The sequence below is a fragment of the Zootoca vivipara genome, chromosome 16 (assembly GCF_965207765.1).
Source record: "Zootoca vivipara chromosome 16, rZooViv2.hap1.1, whole genome shotgun sequence".
In the NCBI taxonomy this organism is placed as follows: Eukaryota; Metazoa; Chordata; class Lepidosauria; order Squamata; family Lacertidae; genus Zootoca; species Zootoca vivipara.
In genome coordinates this window covers 13,351,908-13,373,891 of record NC_142599.1, presented here as the reverse complement: position 1 = coordinate 13,373,891, position 21,984 = coordinate 13,351,908, and the positions used below count along the sequence as shown (strand labels likewise).

Below are 21,984 nucleotides of genomic sequence, written 5' to 3'. Positions count from 1 at the left end.
CTTTTCTGGCCTTGCTCTTTTTCTGAAAAATTCCTGAATGGAAGAGTGTAGCCTTGTATTTGTTTATATCCTTCAGATTTGCACAAAACTAGAAAAAACTGCTGAGATTTTACAGTTGCCTGACTGTGTGCTTTTTGCTTACTTCCTGGGCAGGGATTCTTATTTAAAAAACAACAACAAAGTGCACATCCTCCATTGGTACTGTTATGTACTGAGCTGAATCCTAGAACAATAGGATTCAGAATCAGCAGTCTGATTGGTCCGCAGGAGCTACCCAATCCAACTCCAGGTGGAAGTGAATCCGCAACCTAATTGGCCTGCAGGAGCAGCCAATCAGGCGTCTGGCAGAAGTGAATCTGCAACCTGATTGGCCTGTAGGAGCAGCCAATCAGGCCGCAGGCAGAAGTCAATCCACAACCTGATTGGCCCACAGGTGTAGCCCTGAAGTAGCCAATCACGCAAGGCCCATTGTGTAAATAATGTATATAAGCAGATGGTTTTGGGGAAAGAGGGATTCTTCTTCTCTTCTCCTTGATGACTACGAGCTGAATAAAGAGCATGAAATTCACTCTCGACTCCAAGTATATTTCAAGTACTTAACCGGCATAGTAGAATCAGCAAATCAGAAGGCAGGAACAAGCTCCCAGCGCCACAAAGCCTGGCTCAGTGTCTCGTAGTAATTTGTAAGCAGCCAATATTTAGCTGGTAGCCATGGTCAGGTTGGATGTAACCATCCTTTCCCCTGAAATTCAGAAATAACTTGATTACTGGCAAAAAATAAGGTTCCTCCCAGTAATGTTCCATATAGAATGAGTTACCAGCAGAAGTTGGTTTAAAAACCCTAATTTTTTTTTAAAAAAGGGGAGGGGGGCTGAATGAGCCATAAAGATAAAGGAAGGTGTCACATCAAGAGAAGCTTGTTTACATTTGGCAAACAGCTGTTGGGGATCCTCGAGCAAGTGATAAGATCACATGGAGAGAAAGTTGGAAATAGTTCTCAACTCCATGCCTCCAAAGCCTGTCGCCCAACAGGGCATATTTACCAATCGGCCTAGAACATGGGAGGCTGCCTATTGCTTCAGACCAGGCATAGGCAACCTTCGGCCCTCCAGATGTTATAGCATACAACTCCCATGATCCCTAGCTAACAGGACCAGTGGTCAGGGATGATGGGAATTGTAGTCCAAAACATCTGGAGAGCCAAAGGTTGCCTATGCCTGCTTCAGACCATTGGTCCATCTGGTTCAGTATTGTTGACACCAGCTGATAGCATCTCTCCAGGATTTCAAAAAGGGGTAGAATCATAGAAATGTAGAGTTTGAAGGGACCATGAGGGTCATTTGGTCCTACCCCCTGCAGTGCAAGAATCTTTTGCACGACATGGGGCTCGAGCCCACAACTCTGAGATTAAGAGTCTCATGCCTTTCCAACTGAGGGTATTTCCCCGTTCTTTCTGGACATGGCAGGGGTTGAATCTGGGACTTTATGCATGCATAGAAGATGCTTTCCTGCTAAGCTATGGCAACCAGGGGTTTGGGTTGGATCAATAGATTATGGCATATCATAGCAAGAAAGGGATTTTCCCTGTACCTTTTCTTATCCTACCAATGATAGAATCATAGAGTTGGAAGAGACCACAAGGGCCATCCAGTCCAACCCCCTGCTGAGCAGGAAACACCATCAAAGCATTCCTGACAGATGGCTGTCAAGCCTCTGCTTAAAGACCTCCAAAGAAGGAGACTCCGCCACACTCCTTGGTAGCAAATTCCACTGCCGAACAGCTCTTACTGTCAGGAAGTTCTTCCTAATGTTTAGGTGGAATCTTCTTTCTTGTAGTTTGAATCCATTGCTCTGTGTCCGCTTCTCTGGAGCAGCAGAAAACAACCTTTCACCCTCCTCTATCTGACATCCTTTTATATATTTGAACATGGCTATCATATCACCCCTTAACCTTCTCTTCTCCAGGCTAAACATACCCAGCTCCCTAAGCCGTTCCTCATAAGGCATCATTTCCAGGCCTTTGACCATTTTGGTTGCCCTCCTCTGGACACGTTCCAGCTTGTCAGTATCCTTCTTGAACTGTGGTGCCCAGAACTGGACACAGTACTCCAGGTGAGGTCTGACCAGAGCAGAATACAGTGGTACTATTATTTCCCTTGAAAATGCAATTCTGGGCTGCATTTCCTATTGATGCAATTCTGGGCTGCATCAATAGGAGTATAGCATCTAGATCAGGCATCCCCAAACTGCGGCCCTCCAGATGTTTTGGCCTACAACTCCCATGATCCCTAGCTAACAGGACCAGTGGTCAGGGATGATGGGAATTGTAGTCCAAAACATCTGGAGGGCCGAAGTTTGGGGATGCCTGATCTAGATGCTATACTCCTATTGATGCAGCCCAGAATTGCATTGGCTTTTTTAGCTGCTGCATCACACTGCTGACTCATGTCAAGTTTGTGGTCCACCAAGACTCCAATGTACCAGCTTAGTTACATGTGGTGAGATATTTCTTTGTGCCGCCAGTGAAAATTAAAGCTTTGTCAAAGAAAATACTAGTTTTCAAGCCGCCTTGTTGACCTGTGGGTCCATGGTTTTCAATTTCACACAAATGTTTCCTGCAGGAAGCTGAATTGGTATGGTCCCTGCACAAGGACTGAACCACATTAAATGCAGCACCCGTTACCATCCCTAAATATGTGCTTATTATTTAAGGTGGGCATTGCTATGTTTCCTGCTTTACAGTTAACATAGTGCAAACTAAGCAAATTTATTCTCCAAAGTAAACCGCGCTGAACTCAATATGGCTTGTTCTCACGTAAATGTGCGTAAAATGGCAGCCTTAATGTATAAATCTTCGAAATAGTCCCTCTTGGTTTAGGAGTCGGTGCAACAAAGCAGTAGTTCTCACTTAGATCTACGGCACTATAACTAAACAGAAAAGGAGACAGATTTGCTATGCCGCATAATAACCTTTCCAGAAGCAAAATTTGTTTTACAGCAGGAAACGTGTAATAAATAGAATTCACTTTAATAAAGCCCGCCTGTCACTTCTGCAAGACACCCGAAGTGACATGCAGTAAAATGGAAATCCAGTCCCTCCAAGTTAAGCACAGTTTTGTTCTCTTCTATTAAAACCTGTGAGAAATACCTGAAATAACTTGGCTATTGGTGGTTTATGCCTGGACCCAGGTGGCGCTGTGGGTTAATCCACAGAGTCTAGGGCTTGCTGATCAGAAGGTCGGCGGTTCGAATCCCTGCAACGGGATGAGCTCCCATTGCTTGGTCCCAGCTCCTGCCCACCTAGCAGTTCGAAAGCACATCAAAGTGCAAGTAGATAAATAGGGACCGCTCCGGCGGGAAGGTAAACGGCGTTTCCGTGCGCTGCTCTGGTTCGCCAGAAGCAGCTTTGTCAAGCTGGCCACATGACCCGGAAGCTGTCTGCGGACAAACGCCAGCTCCCTCGGCCTATAGAGCGAGATGAGTGCCGCAACCCCAGAGTCGGACACGACTGGACCTGATGGTCAGGGGCCCCTTTACCTTACCATTGGATACAGTTGTTAGCCACATTGTTATGCAAAGTATTCTTCCATCTAGTCTGGGTCGCAATTGCTGTACAAGCTGTTTAGATTTCGGGATGCTGTGTCGGTACTGAGGATGGGACAGAAACGTGACTCAAAGACAAATCTATCAAATTTGCAATTCTTGAAACAATATTGAGGACCAAAAAAACACCCATCCTTCAACATCCACACCTGCCTTAATTTTGCAGTGCAGTCCTCCAACAGAACGGTGTTTACAAAAATGCATATATTAGGGGAAAGTGGCCATACAAATGAATATATCAGGTGGAAATGCACATAAAAATGAATAGATTAACGAAAATAGCACGCCATAATGCATTACAGTAGGACAAATTGTTTGCAAAAATGTGGTCAAAACTGCATACAAAAATACGTTTCTTAGGAGAAGTTTGCACTACAGTGCTGAAGAATTTTCATGTTTTAAAATATTTTTTTAAAAAAAAATGCAAATTGCTGCAGAAATGTTGAGAACTGAATTTCAGAGAAATGAGAAACTACGAGAACTAAAATTGACAGATCCCAGCATCCGTACTAGGGACTGCCTGCGTGCGTTTATCTTTATCATCATGTTGCGTGCTCTATCTGTACTTTTGTAAATAAAGATTATTATTATTATAATTATAATTATAATTATTATTATTGGCATTGCTATTCAAAATCAAAAGTAACCATATCAGTCCGTAAGTAAAAAAAAAAAATCCATCAGATGTCAAGCAAAGCTGGCAGGGAGGAGTAATGTTGGCAGACGCTGAAGCCCTGTCGTTTTTTGTTTAGTCAGACTTCAGGTGGAATGCGGGATGTGGTTGCAGACCATTGGACAAGGCTCTGCTAGCAAGGTGCTAGGCAGGTTTCAAGCTGCTTCTAGGAAGGCTGGGTTGTCAGGTAGCAGGGCTGGCCCAAGACATTTTTGGCACCTGAGGCAAGCCCCTCCCTGCCAGGAAAGAAGGGATGAGTGAAGATCTGCATCAGGAGGAAAGGGAATAAACATCTACAGCAGGATCTGCTGTTGCCCCTGCATATCCTGCCGCCAGAGGCCGTCACCTCACCTTGCCTCATGGGTGGGCCGGCCCTGCCTTTCAGGGAGCAGGGGAAACAAAACAAAACAGTAGTTGGCACTAGGATTAGCTGGCACTCATGCAATACCTTTTCCTTTCATAATGGAGACATAGGATCAAGCACCAGAGAGAGGGGGGGGGCATACCTTAAAAAGTTCGTGAAATGCTGAGGAGTTCCTTTAGGGGGCAGCATAGCTTTCTGACATTTTTCCAAGTTCTTCTTTTGAAAAGCATTTATGGAGTGTTCCAGTGCTTCAGTGTTATCATAAGTGTGCTCAGCATCTGAAAACAAAAATGCACATTATTATTTTTTTAAACAAACAAACGACAAATTGGTGCACACTGGTTGGAGGTGGGGAGCGGTTAATGGTTTCTTATTGAATGTGGTAAGCCAAAAAGTGCTTGGATCACAGGCCGAGAACCTGTGGCCCTCCTGGTGTTATTGGACTAATGCTCTCATTAGTCCCAGCCAGCATTGTCAATATTGGTAAGGGATGAGGAGGAGTTGCAGCCCAGCAACATGTGGATGGCCACACTTTCTCTGCCTGTGATCTGAGACAGGATACAATAAGGCAGAATGAATGGGAAGGGAAAAGCAAAATAAACAATTTCTGGCACCAGCACGTTCATATTAATACATAACGAAGTTATGTCCAGTGAAATGTTTACTTTTAAGGAGGCAGGTGCAGGAGTGGAGGAGGCCAATGGCAGCTGGTCTCGTCCTGCAGAGGGAACTCAGTTGTCGGTTTTCTCCCTCTGATACTGTGGTATACCCCTCGCCCTATTCTAAACAACCAGCATCTTGGGGAAATTAACAGCAAGAAGCACAACTTTCGTATCACGCAATCGTATCGTAATTTTTTTGTGAATAGTCGGGATGAAACGCCCACCTCAGGCGGCAGAAGTGCAAGAGCTCCACATACCTCACAGTTTCCGCCACCGCCACCAGAATGACCCTAGGGCAGAGAAGGCAAGCGACAATGCTTTGTGGAATGCCCGTGGAGTGGGGGCAGAAGGCGACAATTTCCATTCTGTCTCAAGTAGCAAAACAGGAGGAGCCTTCCCTGTCTCCTGTGCTGAGCAACACAACCATAATCAGTCCTTAATTAGAAGAGAAGCCTTAAACACCATTGCTGTTGTTTTATTAAAATCGTGCAGTGTCTTAGGTACTGTATATTCCTGCGTATAAGACTACTTTTTAGCCCAGGGAAAATCTTCTCAAAAGTTGGGGGTCGTCTTATATGCTGGGTCGTATTTCTTATACAGCAACTATATCCCAAACTCTATATTTTAACTGGAAAGGTTAGGGGTCATCTTATACGCCCAGCCGTCTTATACGCCGGAATATACGGTAAGTAAACAGATGAGAAAAACCTCAATCAGTGGCAGGTTGAAGGAGAAAGCCAAAGGATGCAATGTAAGCCCCCAAAGATGAAATCTCTTTGAGATCCAGTGCCGAGGGCCTTCTTGTGAGAAGTGAGGTTATAGGGAACCAGACAGAGGGCCTTCTTGGTAGTGGCACCCACCCTGTGGAACACCCTTCTATCAGATGTCAAGGAAATAAGCAGCTATCCTATTTTTAAAAGACATCTGAAGGCAGCCCTGTTTAGGGAAGTTTTTAATATTTAATGCTGTATTGTTTTAACACTCGATTGGGAGCCGCCCAGAGTGGCTGGGGAGACTCAGCCAGATGGGCGGGGTACAAATAAAAAAATATTATTATTATTATTATTATTATTATTATTATTATTATTATTATTATTATTATATTTTCATGGCAGTGCTGGATGCAGGCCCTTTGCAGCGCTGCTTCTTTAACAAACTCTGGGACGTTTGCTGCAAGTGGCAGAAGCAGCCGCCGCCGCCGCCGAAGCCGCTTCATCGCTACCTCCAAGTTTCCATCCATGCAACCCGTAATACCCGCCGGAAAATGGAGGACAGGCATGTTTCCCTCCCAGAATTTAATCAGCTGTTTGGCTTGACGGTAAGTTTCTAGGGCTCAGGTGAGAGAACACTGGTGGCGTCAGGACAGAAGTCCAGAGAGAGCCACTCAGCAGGAATGAGCTAGGGGCAAAGGGATACAGCAGGGCTGGCACGGCGCATTTTGAAATAAGTGAACTAATACATGTTACCATCTAAACTTCCATCATAATGCTCCAGATCAGTCTGTTGGGAAAAAGTAGCCTTCCACTGTGGCTTCCGTTTCGACCACTGTTTACTGGTCTGTTTGTGAAACCTATTCCACGAAAGGTGGTAGGCTCTCCTTCCTTGGAGGTTTTGAAGCAGGAGTTAGATGGCCAGCTATCATCCTGCATTTCACGGGGGTTGGATCAATGACCGTTGGGGTACCTTCCAAAACTACCAATTCTATAGATTCTGTGAAAGAGGGCGGTGCCCCCACAACACCATAACCTGCAGGAGCGTCTCCACCCCCATCACTGAGATCCAGCTCCGAGGGCCCTGTGGAACGCCCTCCCATCAGATGTCAAGGGAATAACTATCTGACTTTTAGAAGACATCTGAAGGGAGCCTTGTTCTTTGAGCAATCTGTTATAGAATAGGCATTGGTTGAGCACACCAATCTTTAACTATTTGCTAAGTTAATCCTCTGACGTAATAAATTTATTAATCTGAGTCTTGAAAATCCCTGCTCCCCCCCCCCGGGGGGGCAAGGACTAGTTCTAACTATTGTGATTTGGGGAGTGGGGTTCAGGAAAATTGCTTAAGAGATGAAAAGGCAGCTTTAGGTACATGTCCTGTGCAAGACAGTGGGTTGTAACCAATGTAGTGCAGCTAAATGAACGTCATTTAGTGGTATACCTCTTCCACTGGCCAAATGTTTTGCACCAGCAGAAGGTTGCTACATAAGAATATGCAAAAGCAGGTCGCTGTTGATTTCATTTCACAATAGATTTGAGCAACCTGTTGCACAGCAAAGTGGCACACCTGTTGTACTGGATTTTTTATCCTGGGTCTTGTTACTGTTTATGCTTTGGCTTCTAGGTATTGGTTATTTTTCGACCTTTTATTTATTTATTTCATTAAAATTCTATATGCCGCTTGAGTGTAGAAAAACCACAAAGAAGTTTATGGTGGTGGTGGTGGGGAGATATAGCAATGAAATTATCACTAAAAAAATTCTGCAGCCCAGTAGGGCCATTCTGATACACTCACAGAAGAATCCACGTGTGGTTAGAAAATGATCTTTGCCTTCTCTTTACATGTCCTTGCCTCCGAAAGGATGATGTGGACCGAGCGTACTTTGCCGTCTTTGATGGTCATGGAGGAATAGATGCGGCTAACTATGCAGCTGCTCACTTGCACGTAAATGTGGCGCATCACAAAGACATTCTGAAGAACCCGGTGGAGGCCTTGAGGGAATCTTTCCAGAAAACAGATGAAATGTTCCTTGCTAAAGCCAGGAGGGAGGTGAGTGGGGAGAGGCGAGTACCGCAGTACCGTGTTTCCCCTTTTTTAAGACGTAGTCATCAAGTAAGCCATGGCAGCATTTTTAAGCATTTGCGAAAGATAAGACATACCCCGAAAATAAGACATACCTCCATGCCGTGTATGAAAACTAACACCCTCAATGGCCACTACTGGCAGTAAGATGTTGCTGAATTAGTCTGGGATCCTATTTAAGTGACTGGATTTTAAAAGCAAGACCGCCGAGCGCCCCAGGCAGCCAGCGAGACCCAGCCAGCCAGCGGGGGCTGGAAGCGGCTGCTGTTGTAGTGGTGAGCGTGCGGAGCGCCCGGCCGAGGAGGCCTGCCAACCCGCTGCCCGGAACCGGCTGCTGCAGAGCGGAGCGCTCCGCAGCGCCGAGCGCTCGGAGCGCCCGGCTGCACCAGGCGGAGGGCTGGAGCCAGCGGCCTCGCCTCCGCCCGACCGAGGAGGCCGGCTGTCCCGCCGCCAGGAACCAGCTACTGGAGCGCGCAGAGCGCTCCGCAGCTCAGAGCACCCGGCAGCGTTGCAGAGAATCCCGGGTAAATAATTTATTGGTTCACTTAATAGACTTTTGCCTAAGAATCACTGCCCACAAATCAGAGGAGGTGAAAGGTTTAATTTAGGCCAACGTTGATGGATGTTGGGGTCTTTCCAGAGGGGTAGCCATGGTTTTTTTTTAAGCCCAGTAGGTTCATCCAGGTTACTTTCTGTTCACTGACACTCATGTAAGGATCCGGGGAATGATGGGCTGCAGTGCATATGCCAAGAAATAGGAGAAGCAGCATCTGGGACTAGGCTGCTGTACCCAATTCCTTCTTTCTAATTCAGGTAAATTGGGAACCTAAGCTATAGGCAGGGTGGTTTCTCTTGTTTGAATGGTAGCAAAGTATGAGAGAGAGTAAGTGAGGAAACTTGTAAAGCATAGTAATGTAGATTACAAGGTGATTTGGTGGGCCAGCCATTCCAAAATACGGCAATACTGAAATGGACTGGTTGCAAATCAAAGTGATTTAAATAGCAAGGGGAAAGTGCTTTTAAAAACCTGTTTTCCTGCTATGCAATTTGTATATTTTCTGAACAAGCATGTATGCAAGCTGTTTACTTTAAAAAAATCAAAACTACATTGGTTTGCAACTAAATAGAGCACTTTTTAGAACGTTGAAGCGTAATCCAGACCTCTAATTGAGCTGTTTAGAAACAAGGTGGACATTCACGTAGGTTAATCAACTACCATTTGACACTCCCTATGCACATAAAGGGACAATCCGTAAGCACAATCATTTAACCACAAAATGCCCAGAACTTTCCTGAGGCCAGACTGGCAGTTAGCGCTAGGGAGCAGGTGGCACTGTGGTCTAAACCACTAAGCCTCTTGGGCTTGCTGATTGGAAGGTCGGCGGTTCGAATCCGTGCAACAGGGTGAGCTCCGGTTGCTCTGTCCCAGCTCCTGCCAACCTAGCAGTTCAAAAGCACACCAGTGCAAGTAGATAAATAGATGCTGCTGTGGCGGGAAGTTAAATGGCGTTTCCATGCACTCTGGTTTCCGTCATGGTGTTCCGTTGCGCCAGAAGCGGTTTAGTCCTGCTGGCCACATGACCCAGAAAGCTGCCTGCGGACAAATGCCAGCTCCCTCGGCCTGAAAGGGAGATGAGCGCTGCAACCCCATAGTCACCTTTGACTGGACTTAACCGTCCAGGGGTCCTTTACCTTTTACCTTACTAGGCAGAATAGTAGCTTTCCTTCCAATATATTTTATTTGTTTATTTTGACATGCATCTATTGTGCCCTGGGTGGTTCTCACAAAACAGATCTACAAAGTTAAAACACTGGAAACAACACGGTGTGTGTGTGTGTGTGTTTATATCCCTGCCCCTGATCTTCACTCATCTAACTATACCAGGCTCAGCCACCAAAAATCTCTTCTCATTAATTACTGCAACCATTCTCCTCTACTGCCCCCATGTGGCTAGAATTCCCTCTCTCTGTCTGTGACGACAGTTCTGTCTCTCCCCATCTGTACTATCCATTTAAAGCAGTGTCATGCCACTTTAAGCAGTCATGGCATCCCCCAAAGAATCTGGGAACTGTAGGTGCTGAGAGTTGTTCGGAGGCCTTTCTTTGCCTTACAGAGCTACAATTCCAAGTGTTCCCTGGAAGAGGGCTCGATTGCTTAACCACTCTGGGAATTCTGCCTTTACCCTCCTTGATCAGAACTCGGGAAAACAGGAACAGCTTTACTACATAGTGAGCCAGCACACTTTGTGCCATCTGAAAAGTGCGACAGACTTTGCTTTTTAAATTAAACCTGATCGTTCAGAGAGAGGGGCTTGGTATATTCCTGAGTGGGCCATCACCACCCCAGCCCCCACTTGATGAATACAGCTCACAACATTGTTCTGAGAATACACTGCAAACCTCTTGTTTGTTTGTTTGTTTTAATATTTAATGCTTATAATTTATGTTAATGCAAGCTATCTCTCTATCCGATTGTACCTTCTCACGTCGACCACTGCGATGGTTGATTGTAATAGATGTTTGAAAGCACTTATCGAAAAGGGTATTACTGCCAGCACTGTATTTAATAGAAACAAACCAAGATCTTTAGGAGCATCTTCTGTTGCAATAGTTTTTGAATACATGAGTGGTGTTGGACAGGGGTTTCCAGACTACGGCCCGTGGGCCGGATACGGCCCGAAGGCCTCTTTTATCCGGCCCGCGACAACCTCCACCCGCTGCCGCCGCCCGCTCTTAGCAGCATGGTGCAGCTGCCCACTTCCGGGTCGGAGGAGCACCAGAAATAGCTTGTGCACATGCACAAGCGTCATTTCTGGCGCACTTCCGGGGCGGAGGAGGCCCATGTGCATGGGCACAAGCTATTTCTGGCGCTCCTCCAGCCTGGAAGTGCGACGAAAATAGCATGTGTGCACACGTATGGGCGCATGCTCCTGTGTGCTCCCCCGCCCTCCGGCCTGCTGCGCGATTGGCGCTGCGGGCACCGGACCGAAGCCGGGTAAGTTTGGGGACCCCTGGTGTTGGATAATACAGATAATTTGGATCCTTTCCAGTCTGGGTTTAGGCTCAAAATTGGGGCAAAAACGGCCTTGGTTGCCCTGATTAGTGCCTTACACTGGGGAAGGAGTGGGCGTCCACAAATGAGAGGAGGTGAAAGGTTTAATTTAGGCCAACGTTGATGGATGTTGGGGTCTTTCTGGATCTCTTGACAGCTTTTGATTTCGTTGACCATGCTGTGCTTCTGGATTGGTTGTTTGGGTTGGGACTGAGGATCAGCGTTAACAGTGGCTGCATTCCTTCTTGGGTAACCAATCTCAGAAGATGGTAGCGAAACATTTATCGGCCTATAGCATGTCTCAGAGTTCTGTTCTTCCCCCCGTCCGCCATGCTTGTTACCATCTACATGAAGCTGCTGGGAGAAGATGTCATCCAGGCACACAATAACTAAGTTGCCTTTTATTTCTTGACATGTTTTGAACAACCGGATAGAAGTCATCACAACAATAGCAACAAAAGGCTAGTGTGAATTCACTGTAATGCTTTTTACATCGCTAACAGAGTTCCTATGATCTTTGATGCATGGTTAAATAATGAGCACCAATTCTCCCCACACAGTTACGTTTCATCCTTTAAAGGCTCTTTATAACATTCCCTCCCCCCTTCTCTCCCTCTCTCCCTCCCTCCCTCCCTCTCTCTCTCTCTCTCTCTCTCTCCAAACTCTACAGAAGCTGCGCAACGGTAGCACAGGTGTGGCTGCCTTGATTGTTGGGAGCAAGTTACATATAGCTTGGCTTGGCGACTCACAGGTAATGCTGGTCCAGCAAGGGAAAGCTATAACCCTGATGGAACCTCACAAGCCAGAGAGAGAGGTAACTACTGCAATTCTTTGGGTTTCCCCCACAAAGCTCTTGGCCTCTTAACACTGGTCCTGAAAGACCTACATTGGCTCCCAATAAGTTTCCGAACACAATTCAAAGTGTTGGTGCCGACCTTTAAAGTCCTAAACGGCCTCGGCCCAGTATACCTGAAGGAGCGTCTCCACCCCCATCGTTCTGCCCGGACACTGAGGTCCAGCTCCTAGGGCCTCCTGTTGGTTTCCTCACTGCGAGAACTTCCTGGAAACTTCCATTTCACTGTATCTGAAGAAGTGTGCATGCACACGAAAGCTCATACCAAAATAAAAACTTAGTTGGTCTTTAAGGTGCTACTGAAGGAATTTTTTTATTTCACTGCGAGAAGTGAGGCTACAGGGAACCAGGCAGAGGGCCTTCTCGGTAGTGACACCCGCCCATAGCTGCCAAGTTTTCCCTTTTCTCGCGAGGAAGCCTATTCAGCATAAGGGAAAATCCCTTTAAAAAAGGGATAACTTGGCAGCTATGCACCCGCCCTGTGGAACGCCCTCCCATCAGATGTCAAGGAAATAAGCAACCATCTGACTTTTAGAAGACATCTGAAGGCAGCTCTGTTTAGGGAAGTTTTTAATGTTTGATGCTGTACTGTTTTTAATATTTGGTTGGAAGCAGCCCAGAGTGGCTGGGGAAAACCAGCCAGATGGGCGGGGTATAATATTCTGTTGGGAGCTGGGGAGGCCCGGCCAGATAGGCGGGATATAAGTATTATTATTATTATTATTATTATTATTATTAATATTATTTCCTCTAAATCCAAACATACCAGTTATTTTGTAAGATAAAAGGGACCATGCCAAAATAAAGAGATTAATAATAGTGAGATTAATAATAATGAATTGGATAACAGCCAATAAACTGAAGCTCATTCCAGGTAAGACTTAAGGTACTGTTAGTGGGCGGTTCCCTAGACTGGATGGATGGAAGGTTGCATGCTCTTGTTGGGGTTACACTCCCTCTGGAAAAGTAGATCTGCAACCTGGGGTTACTTCTGGATCCATTGCTGTTGCTTGAGGGTCATGTGGCACAGAGTGCCTTCCATTAGCTTTGGTTGGTGACCCAGTTGCAACCGTATCTGGATAGGGATAGTCTAACTTATGTCATCTATGCTGTGGTAACTTCTAAGTTAGATTACTGCAACATGTTATATGTGGGGCTGCCCATGAAGACTGTTCGGAAACCTCAGCTTGATGCAGAATTAAGCAGCCTGGGTTATTGTTATACAGTGGTACCTCGGTTTACAATGACGATCCGTTCCGGGGAGCCAGTCGCTCCCCGAGTTCGTCGCTCGCCGAAGGCACACTTCTGCACGTGCGCGAAGCATCAATAGAGTGCTTCTGCGCACGCACGCACTGCACAGATTGCTTCTGCGCATCCACTCACGTGGAACCTGGTTGTAAATACTTCCGGGTCCACGGCGGTCACTCTCCGAGTTCGTCACTAACCGAGGTTCCACTGTAATACTATGGTATTTATTATATTGTCGCCGGCCTGTGATCCTACGATGAAGGACGGTATAGAAATTTAATAAGTAATAAAATAACATACAAATTTAAAATAAGCTTTTAGCGGACGTTGATCTGCAGTAGAATGGAAACAGCGCTGATTGCAATGAATACAGGGCAGGATAGAAATTGCTGCCTCCTTACATCCCTAGGCTGTTTGGTACTGTGCTTCCTGTGCCTGTCACACCTACAACTACAATATAGATTTAGTGAGCTTTTGCTGTTGTTGTTGTTTATTTAGGATGAGAGACAACGCATAGAAACCTTAGGAGGTTGCCTTATCTACATGGACTGCTGGCGTGTCAATGGAACCCTGGCTGTTTCCAGAGCTATCGGTAAGCCATGTTCTTGAAGAACAACAGCACTAATGTGTTCATTTACCATATTTAGCTCTAATGAAATATTGTCAGCATGTAAGTGTGATGGGGCGGCTGTTGTTTGTTCTACCACCGTTCACAACTTTGCATTCCGCATCAGTTTGGAAGTTATTTCAAAGCACAGCCTTGACAGCTAGAAACTTCACAAGTAACCTGCATAAAAACACACACACACACACACACAGGGGAGAATAGTTTGATACTGCAGGGCTTTTGTGGAAATCTTAACGAACAAGAGAAAAGCAGCCATATCCTAACTGCACAAGGCCATTTGTTTTGTTCTTACCAACAGACACTGCAGCATTTTTCTAACCTTGGACTGAGTCGCTGCCGTTATTGCACCTACATTAATAATTGTTCCATGTGGTACATTGCCATAGCAACACAAACCTGACAGTGCACACTGAAGAATACTGCTCTTGCAGCTCTTTCCTCGAAGCATCTGTAAAACTATTTTATTATTATAGTTGTGCCTCCTCAAATGGCCCAAGCATGCGCTTCCTATTGAGAAGTCATGGATTGTTTCCCCTCTTCACTTGATAACTTTTTGCAAAATGTGTGTGGGGGGGGGGCTTTTTTAGGGCCAAATATAATATAATTTTTAATAAATAAATAAATAAATATCCTAGATCAATTTTTGAGAAATCTTGATTATAATGCTGAGTGCATAGCTGCCAAGTACCCCGTTTTCCCCGTATTTTCTTACCGTTTCCCGCAGGTGTCCCGAATAGCAAAATACCCCGTATTCCCCTGGATTACGGAGCTCCTGCCGGCGGCCATGTTCTTCTGGTGCCGTGCCGGCACCGGAAGTCACTTCTACGCACTTCCGGGCGCACTTCCGGACATATCATGATATCATGGTTTTGGGCGACATATCACCCAGCCCTTCCCACCATGCTCTAATTCTTTTATTATTACATTTATACCCCACATTTTCCTCCATGGAACTGGGGGTGTCAACCATGGTTCTCCCCCTGCCCATTTTACCTTCACAGCAACCCTGTGAAGTAGCTTAGGTTGAGACACAGCAACTGGCTTGTGGTCAGCTTCATAGCTGAGTGGGGATTTGAACCCTAGGCTCCCAGCTCCTAGTCAGACACTCTAACCACTAAACTACACTGCACTGATCCTTTTTTTTGTCATCTAGCTAACACACCTTTTTTAAACTTTAGGGCAGAAGTCCTTTTTATTTTTCTCTTCAATTGTACAATGTGTCTTTTATAAGATTACGATGGGGTGGCACGGGGCGTGATGGCATTGCTGGGGGTTGGACTGGATCCTTGGGGGTACTTTCCAACCCTTCAATTTTATGATTTTTATGATTCTAAGCAGCAAAGTACCAAAGCTTCCAAGAAAGACAAAAAATCCAGAAGGGGAAACAAACCAGAGGCATTTCCAAAACTAATTCATAGAAGCGTCCCTTAATTTTGATTAACTGCTTTTACTGCTTTTACTAGTAGTTGCATATTTTATGTGTTTAACCTTCTTGCGGGGGTTGGGGGACAGAAAGGCAAAATAATGGGTTTTAACATTTAAAATAATTCTATATGTACGTGGGTGTGTTTGTTTCATCAGTAGCTCACTGGTGAAAATCTTCTCCCTTGCCAGTATTAGACATTAGACATGACGCTGCCTACAGCAAAGAACTGTGTGTGAAGAGGAAGAACCATTTGCTGCAAATTCATATCACTGCAGTGAGAAAACAGAATAATGAGCTGGAGGATTGCAGCCGGATTCTGGGGCTCATTTAAGACACCATGCCAAACCACGGCTAAGGGAGCTTTACGTGAACTGACAACCCCTGGTTTGCAATGCCAAAATTGGAACCTATGGTTTGACACAGATTTGAAAACCATGGTTTGTGCTAAGTTTGGCTTGGCGTGATTCCTGAATTAAGAATGCATAGTTACTGCTGTTGCTCTGCCTTCGAAGCTGCTGCACCATGGAGACGAGAGAGAATTTAGGAGCTTATGAAACAGTCTGCCAAGAGGAGGGGAAACAAAATCAGACAAGCAATTCTAATCCACAGTTTGCATCTTTGGGAGCTTCAACAATGGCTGTTGTTATCACAAATTATGGTTCTCGGCTCTCGCATAATTCGGAGATAGGAAGGCATTTGACAGCGAGGTAGGGGAACCAGGAGGGTGGGGCGTAAAGTCTCTTCCTGTTAGTTTGGGAGTTGGTCAGAAGTTCCCATCCCCTCTTGCTGCCTGACACAAGGAAGGCTGTTGGAAGTGGGGAGTCAGAGGCGTCCAGAGACTCTTTTTCTTTTTTTAAGTAAAGAAAAATAAAGAAAACAGCACAAAAAATATTGGTCCTCATTCTCGCTGCACCATCTTGGCTGACATGTTGTTCATCACAGGAACTCCTTCAAGCCGTGCTGTGTTCCTATGCTTCTCTTCCCTCCTAAAAGAAGTTGCACATTAAAGCAAATGTTAATCAAAGCAAAATCGGCAGGTTCCTGCTTAGGCAAAACAATTGAGGATTTCAAGGGAAGCTATTTCATTTATTTTTTAAAAAAACAAAACCCTTTGGGAAGATCGACAAGAATTTTCAGGGGGGTGGGTGTCACTTATCCATGGAAAACCTTCAGTTCTAGCTCTGTAGTCCTGGTTCGCCACCTGCCTGCAATGGGATTTTTTTGAAAGACCTTTACAGCAACAATTTCCTCCCCCAGAGTCCTGTGGGTGGATGCCTGTGGCGCATGCACATGCGCACATGCTCTTTTTTCGTGCACCACATTTGATCACACACAGAGAGACAACTCTTTCAAAGCAGCGGCTGCATTTGCAATCGACAACCAAACCCCTGCTTTCCAAAGTGCCTTCTCTGCTGGGGAAGAGCAGAGCAGACTTCTTTCCATCCTGGCAAGGATAAATTGTGCTTCTTCCAGCACCATTTACCTGTTTGGTGTGCTGAGGAGAAGGTTTTAATGGAGAGATAGATGCACGGGAATGACTCTCCCTATCTGACTACCTTCCCATTCAAATAGAGAAGTGCAGAGAAGTGGTCTTCATTGGATCAGAAGTGCTGGCAGGGGTGGGGTTGGGTGGGAAAATTAAAGCCCCCCCCCTCGCTCCTTATTTGATGACTTTTTATTGTGCTTCATCTTCGTGTGGTTTTTAACTTTATGTGTACACCACTCAGCAATTCTGAATATTAAGTAGTATACAGATACCTGAAATGAAATAAATATACACAAGATCACTGTCCATGCACTGCAGTTTGCAATGTTTTCTCCTCAGCTGTGGGAAGGCCTTGTCAGGTCACAAAGGTTGGCTTGGCATGCAGATCTCCCACCCTTGGTTTAGAGCAGGCATGTCCAAAGTCCGTCTTGGGGGCCAACAACATTGGTCGGCCCTCACGCACGTTCATTTCATCAAATCTGGCCCTCTTTAAAAAAAGTTTTGGCACCCCTGGTTTAGAGCAACGTTCCCCAAACTTGTGTCTGTAGCTGTTTTTGGACTGCAATTCCCATAATCCTTGACCACTGGCCCTGCTAGTTAGGGTTGATGGGAGTTGTAGTCCAACAACAGTTGGGAGACCCAAGTTTGGGAAAGCCTGATTTAGAGCTTTGCCTTAAACAAAGGCAAAGGTTGACGGCTCTGAAAAAGGAATGGGGCAGATGGGATTTTGTACCCCTCGTGGTAATTTACTTCGTTCTCTCCTGCTTGCTTTTTAGGAGACCCACTCCAAAAGCCTTATATCTCTGGCTGTGCAGACAGTGCAACATTTGAGCTAACCGGGGCCGAAGATTATGTGCTTCTCGCTTGCGACGGGTTCTTTGACACCATCCAACCTTTTGAGGTGGTGGACCATGTTCTAGAGCACTTAATGCAAAACAAAGGGGATGGCCTCAAGATTGCGGAGAGGCTGGTGGCGGCCGCAAAGGAAAGTGGATCCACTGACAACATCACTGTCCTGGTGGTGTTTCTAAGGGAGCCCAAAGACATCATGTCCGACTGCCTCAGAGACCCTAGAAGCTGCTCTGCTGACGACAGCGCAGGGAACCCGCTCCTTAACTTTTTCACCTCCGAGAAGAACCATTGAAATGGAAGACGAAAGGGTGACTATCCGATGCGTTTAAAGCACAACGTCCAAACGTAAGCAAGTTTAAATGGGGGTGGGAATCCTTTTACCACTGGAAAATGAAAGCTATTGTGTGGCAGACAAGATACAAGAACCCAGGGTTGTCTTCAACTAAGCTGCTCAAGAGTAGGCCCTTTAGAAATCAATGGACCTAAACTAGTCATGCCTAGTTTCAATGGGTCTGGTCTATGATTCTTCCATAACTCTGACCTGTGTCTGGATTGTACCATTTTAGATTGCAGGTTCAGGGAATGCATAACTGAATGCCCCTCCGTGCAAAAAAGAAAAAGAAATATTTTTAAAACCCAACAGCCTTCTTAGATGCAGCCAAACTATATACCTGGGTGAAGGCTTCTAACCTTGCTTCTCTCTGGGTGCATTTGATCACAGTGGCAAACCACAGTTTGAAATAAGACATGGTTTAACATCCACAAGTGCTTTCCGGACTGCACTCTGCAGAGGAGAAAACGAAGCCAGAGTTTGACTTGATGTGACCCGGTTTGTCTCCTCCAAACAAACCATGAGCGATAAGTCAGAACCAACACTGGCTAATGGTTTGTGTGGAGGAAACGAACCATAAGGCTCAGTTCATGTGACTTGTTTCCTCTGGTGCATGATACAGGAGCAGGGAAATTTAAAAAAGGCTTGTACACCACAAATAAATGATAGTTTATTTTAAACGTTTTTTTAAAATGTTGAGTGCAGACCAGGTCTCTGACACACAGTTTTCTGTGTGGAGGGTTTTGTTTTGTTTTTAAATGGAGGCGCATTCAGTCGTGCAAATCCCCATCTAAAGTCTGCCATGAAACAACTCCGACACAAGGCCTCAAAAAGTCTGGTGGTTTTGCATTTACTTCTTTGAAGTAGTTTTAAGCCTGCCCATTCATATCCCTGTCTCTTGGGGAGATGGTAGAATAACATGCTGTATGTTAAAGATCAATACTTGGAACCCACTGGAATAATTTTAAATATCATTTAAAGGGGATTGCATTTAGATGCTACTTAATGATAAGCGTGAATAAGCTACCACACCCTCACCAAAGATGAGTGAATTGCTGTGGACAGATTCAGTATTAAACAAAGTACCAGATACTGGAACATCACAATATTGTTTTGCATAAGAGCTGACGTCCCCTTCTCTTCATTGCATACCAAAGAAAATATTACTAAGGAATATCAAGAATGTGCTAACGAGGCTTCAAAAGAAAGGGAGCTTAGATACTTAAATGAAAAATGCATTTCCGAAAATAATACCTACTAACGTACCAAACTATGAGCACAGGAAATGTCTATAGGAAGGTGCCATTACTTGTAAACACCATTAGTGTCATGGAGGCCAATTTTTATTCAGTGGGTTGCAGCCAATTCACAAACACAACTCTTGAATGAGCCTCATCCATTCCATTGAGTGTATAAGGAAACAGCATTCAATGGCTTTTCAGGGTTTTACCATTCCATCCTACCGGTGCCTATTAAGTACTGTGGACAAAATATTTTATCATCCGGTTTGAAAAGACATTGGCCACGTTCACATGGCGTGTTAAGCTATGGTTTGTTTTATCCATGGTTTGTTGGAACAAACCAATGTAAGTCTCATTGGTGAGCAAATTAACCATACCTTGTTCCACCTAATGTTGATTTCATTTTCTAACCACTCTTGCCACACATCCTATCTGGGGAGGGGCACCAAAATAATCCAGCATTACGCCAGGATAGTAGGCGTAGCAAGAAACTATGGTTAGCACAAGCCAAAGTTTGTAAGCCAAACCATAGTTTCATATTCTGGTTTGGTGCCCACAGGCAAACCATAGCCAGTTGGCTGAGGCGGGTTAACAAACTACAGCTAAGATAGGCAAACCATGGCTTCATGTTCGGAACAATGGGCTGGTTTGAAAACGTTATGTGCATCTCATTGTGAATATAACATTTAGTATTTTATTATTTTTATACTCTTCTGTGGTTGAGGACTTTTTTTTAGATGTGTTATGTTCAAAGCTTTATTTATATCAGGATTTAGATGTATATAATAGTTATTTTTTGCCTCTGGTATTTAAAACTGGCCACTCTCAAGTGCCATATGTCATTTTGACACAGATGCAAAGGGCTGCTTCTTCTGTCATGATGTGTGTGACGTGTTAGTTTTCATATTCATTTTGAAGAGGTGATTTATAATGTTAATTTAAATACTTGTAAAGCACTTAAGGCTTTCTTGATGTATGCAGAAACTGGTGTGGGCAAGAACCTTTTCATTTAAAATATTATTGTGGAGGGGGGGGCATGCTATGTTAAAAGCTTTCCCAAGAAGGTGTGATTTTGATCTAAAGGAACTGTTCAGCTGCCCTTTTAGTGAGAATAGTAAGAGCTATTCGAAAGTGAATCGGACTCCCTCAGAAGGTGGGGGGGTCCTCCTTTGTTGGAGATTTTTAAAGAGAGGTTGGATGGCCTCTCAGGGATGCTTCGGCTGTGATTCCTGCATCAATCAAATTCTGTACCATCAATCAAAGCACAGCTGTTTGAGGCTCAAACAACCCATGATGCCGGCAGACCTGTTTCGTTTAAACTTGGCTCTGTCCCAATCAAATAGGTTGGTTTTGTTTTCAAGCGCAAAAGGGAACACAAGCGGAACACTCCCCACCCCACCCCCCAATCCCATATCCAAAATTCATTTTCCTCTAATCGCACTCTGATTCCAGAGATGAGCATAGCTGGAAGACAAGTATCTCAAAGGAGCTAAATAAACTATAAAGGAGGGAGCAACGTTCGGCACCCCTCGTCCGCACACATCTTTTGCTCTTAAAACACATCCCTCCCACTTCATATGTGATTGAAGCTGGCCTGGATTGTGAACTATGTTGCCATTGCAACATAGAGTTTGAACCCAAGGGCTGTACCCAGTATACCCTGTCCAGTAGCACAAGGTCTCTTAATGTTGTGGAGCAGGAATCCCGTGCGGCAATTGCACTAGTGGAAACTCATCCAGCATTAGCAGCAGCAACCTGCTTATGGGACCAAGTCAGTCTTGGTAGTCGGACCCGCGCACTGCCGAACACCCTCCCGTCAGATGTCAAAGAGTTAAACAACTAGATACCTTTCCATAGACACCCGAAAGCAGCCCTGCATTTTGTTGGACGCTGCCCAGAGCGCCTGGGGTAACCCAATCAGATGGTACGGGGTGTAAGAAATAAACTATTATATTATAAGTATTCTCTTGAACAACCACGGGTGCGAAACATTTCACAAGCAGAATAAGTACACCATTAAAGTGACTTTAATTTAGCACTGTTTTGGATACAGCCCTGAGTTCAGGATCTAAAGGTTGTCCAGTCCTGCTTGTGGTTAATTCCAGTGTCATTTAACATAGGAAACCACTGGGGGAGAGATGACTGGTGGGGCCCATGGTTGATCCTGCCTTGTTCCGGTGTGTGTGCCTTGTGCCTCTTGGATTCAATGTGTGTTCCGTATTCTGAAACACTGTTTTAAAAAGAACACGAGACATTGTGTGTTCTTGGGGGCAGAAACATCTCTAAGAGAGGTGTGTCATTTGCCCTTTAATACTGTAGTGGCCTGCTAATAGAGCAGATTTGGTTTCTCTTGTGATCTGGGAAGGTTTCCAGTTTGCCAGAAGTACTGCAGATTGGTGAGGCAAATGGATGGCTTTTTAAAGGAGGACTAATGAACCTGCAGGGACGCGGGTGGCACTGTGGGTTAAACCACAGAACCTAGGGCTTGCTGATCAAAAGGTCGGCGGTTCGAATCCCCGCGACAGGGTGAGCTCCCGTTGATCGGTCCCAGCTCCTGCCAACCTAGCAGTTCAAAAGCACGTCAAAGTGCAAGTAGATAAATAGGTACCGCTACAGTGGGAAGGTAAATGGCGTTTCCGTGTGCTGCTCTGGTTCGCCAGAAGCAGCTTTGTCATGCTGGCCACATGACCTGGAAGCTATAACGCGAGATGAGCACCACAACCCCAGAGTCGGTCACGACTGGACCTAATGGCCAGGGGTCCCTTTACC

At 45.3% G+C, this 21,984-nt stretch overlaps 1 protein-coding gene across 4 annotated transcripts in view; it reads left to right on the top strand.

The window, feature by feature from the left end:
- The window catches only part of PPM1F (protein phosphatase, Mg2+/Mn2+ dependent 1F), a 60,122-nt gene that overhangs the window by 15,739 nt on the left and 22,399 nt on the right, over positions 1-21,984 (top strand). For 2 of the 4 annotated variants that reach the window (XR_015947370.1, XR_015947371.1), the window contains exons 3-7: positions 6,418-6,620; positions 7,877-8,065; positions 11,821-11,964; positions 13,750-13,843; positions 17,568-17,988. Coding sequence is in view for 2 of the 4 variants with exons in the window: in XM_035098330.3 (XP_034954221.3) it covers positions 6,418-6,620; positions 7,877-8,065; positions 11,821-11,964; positions 13,750-13,843; positions 17,568-17,935 (998 nt within the window). In the remaining 2 variants the exon portion in view is untranslated. Of the gene's footprint in view, positions 1-6,417; positions 6,621-7,876; positions 8,066-11,820; positions 11,965-13,749; positions 13,844-17,567; positions 19,070-21,984 lie in introns of those variants that run through there. The other 2 variants (XM_035098330.3, XM_088659167.1) reach the window with 1 other exon arrangement.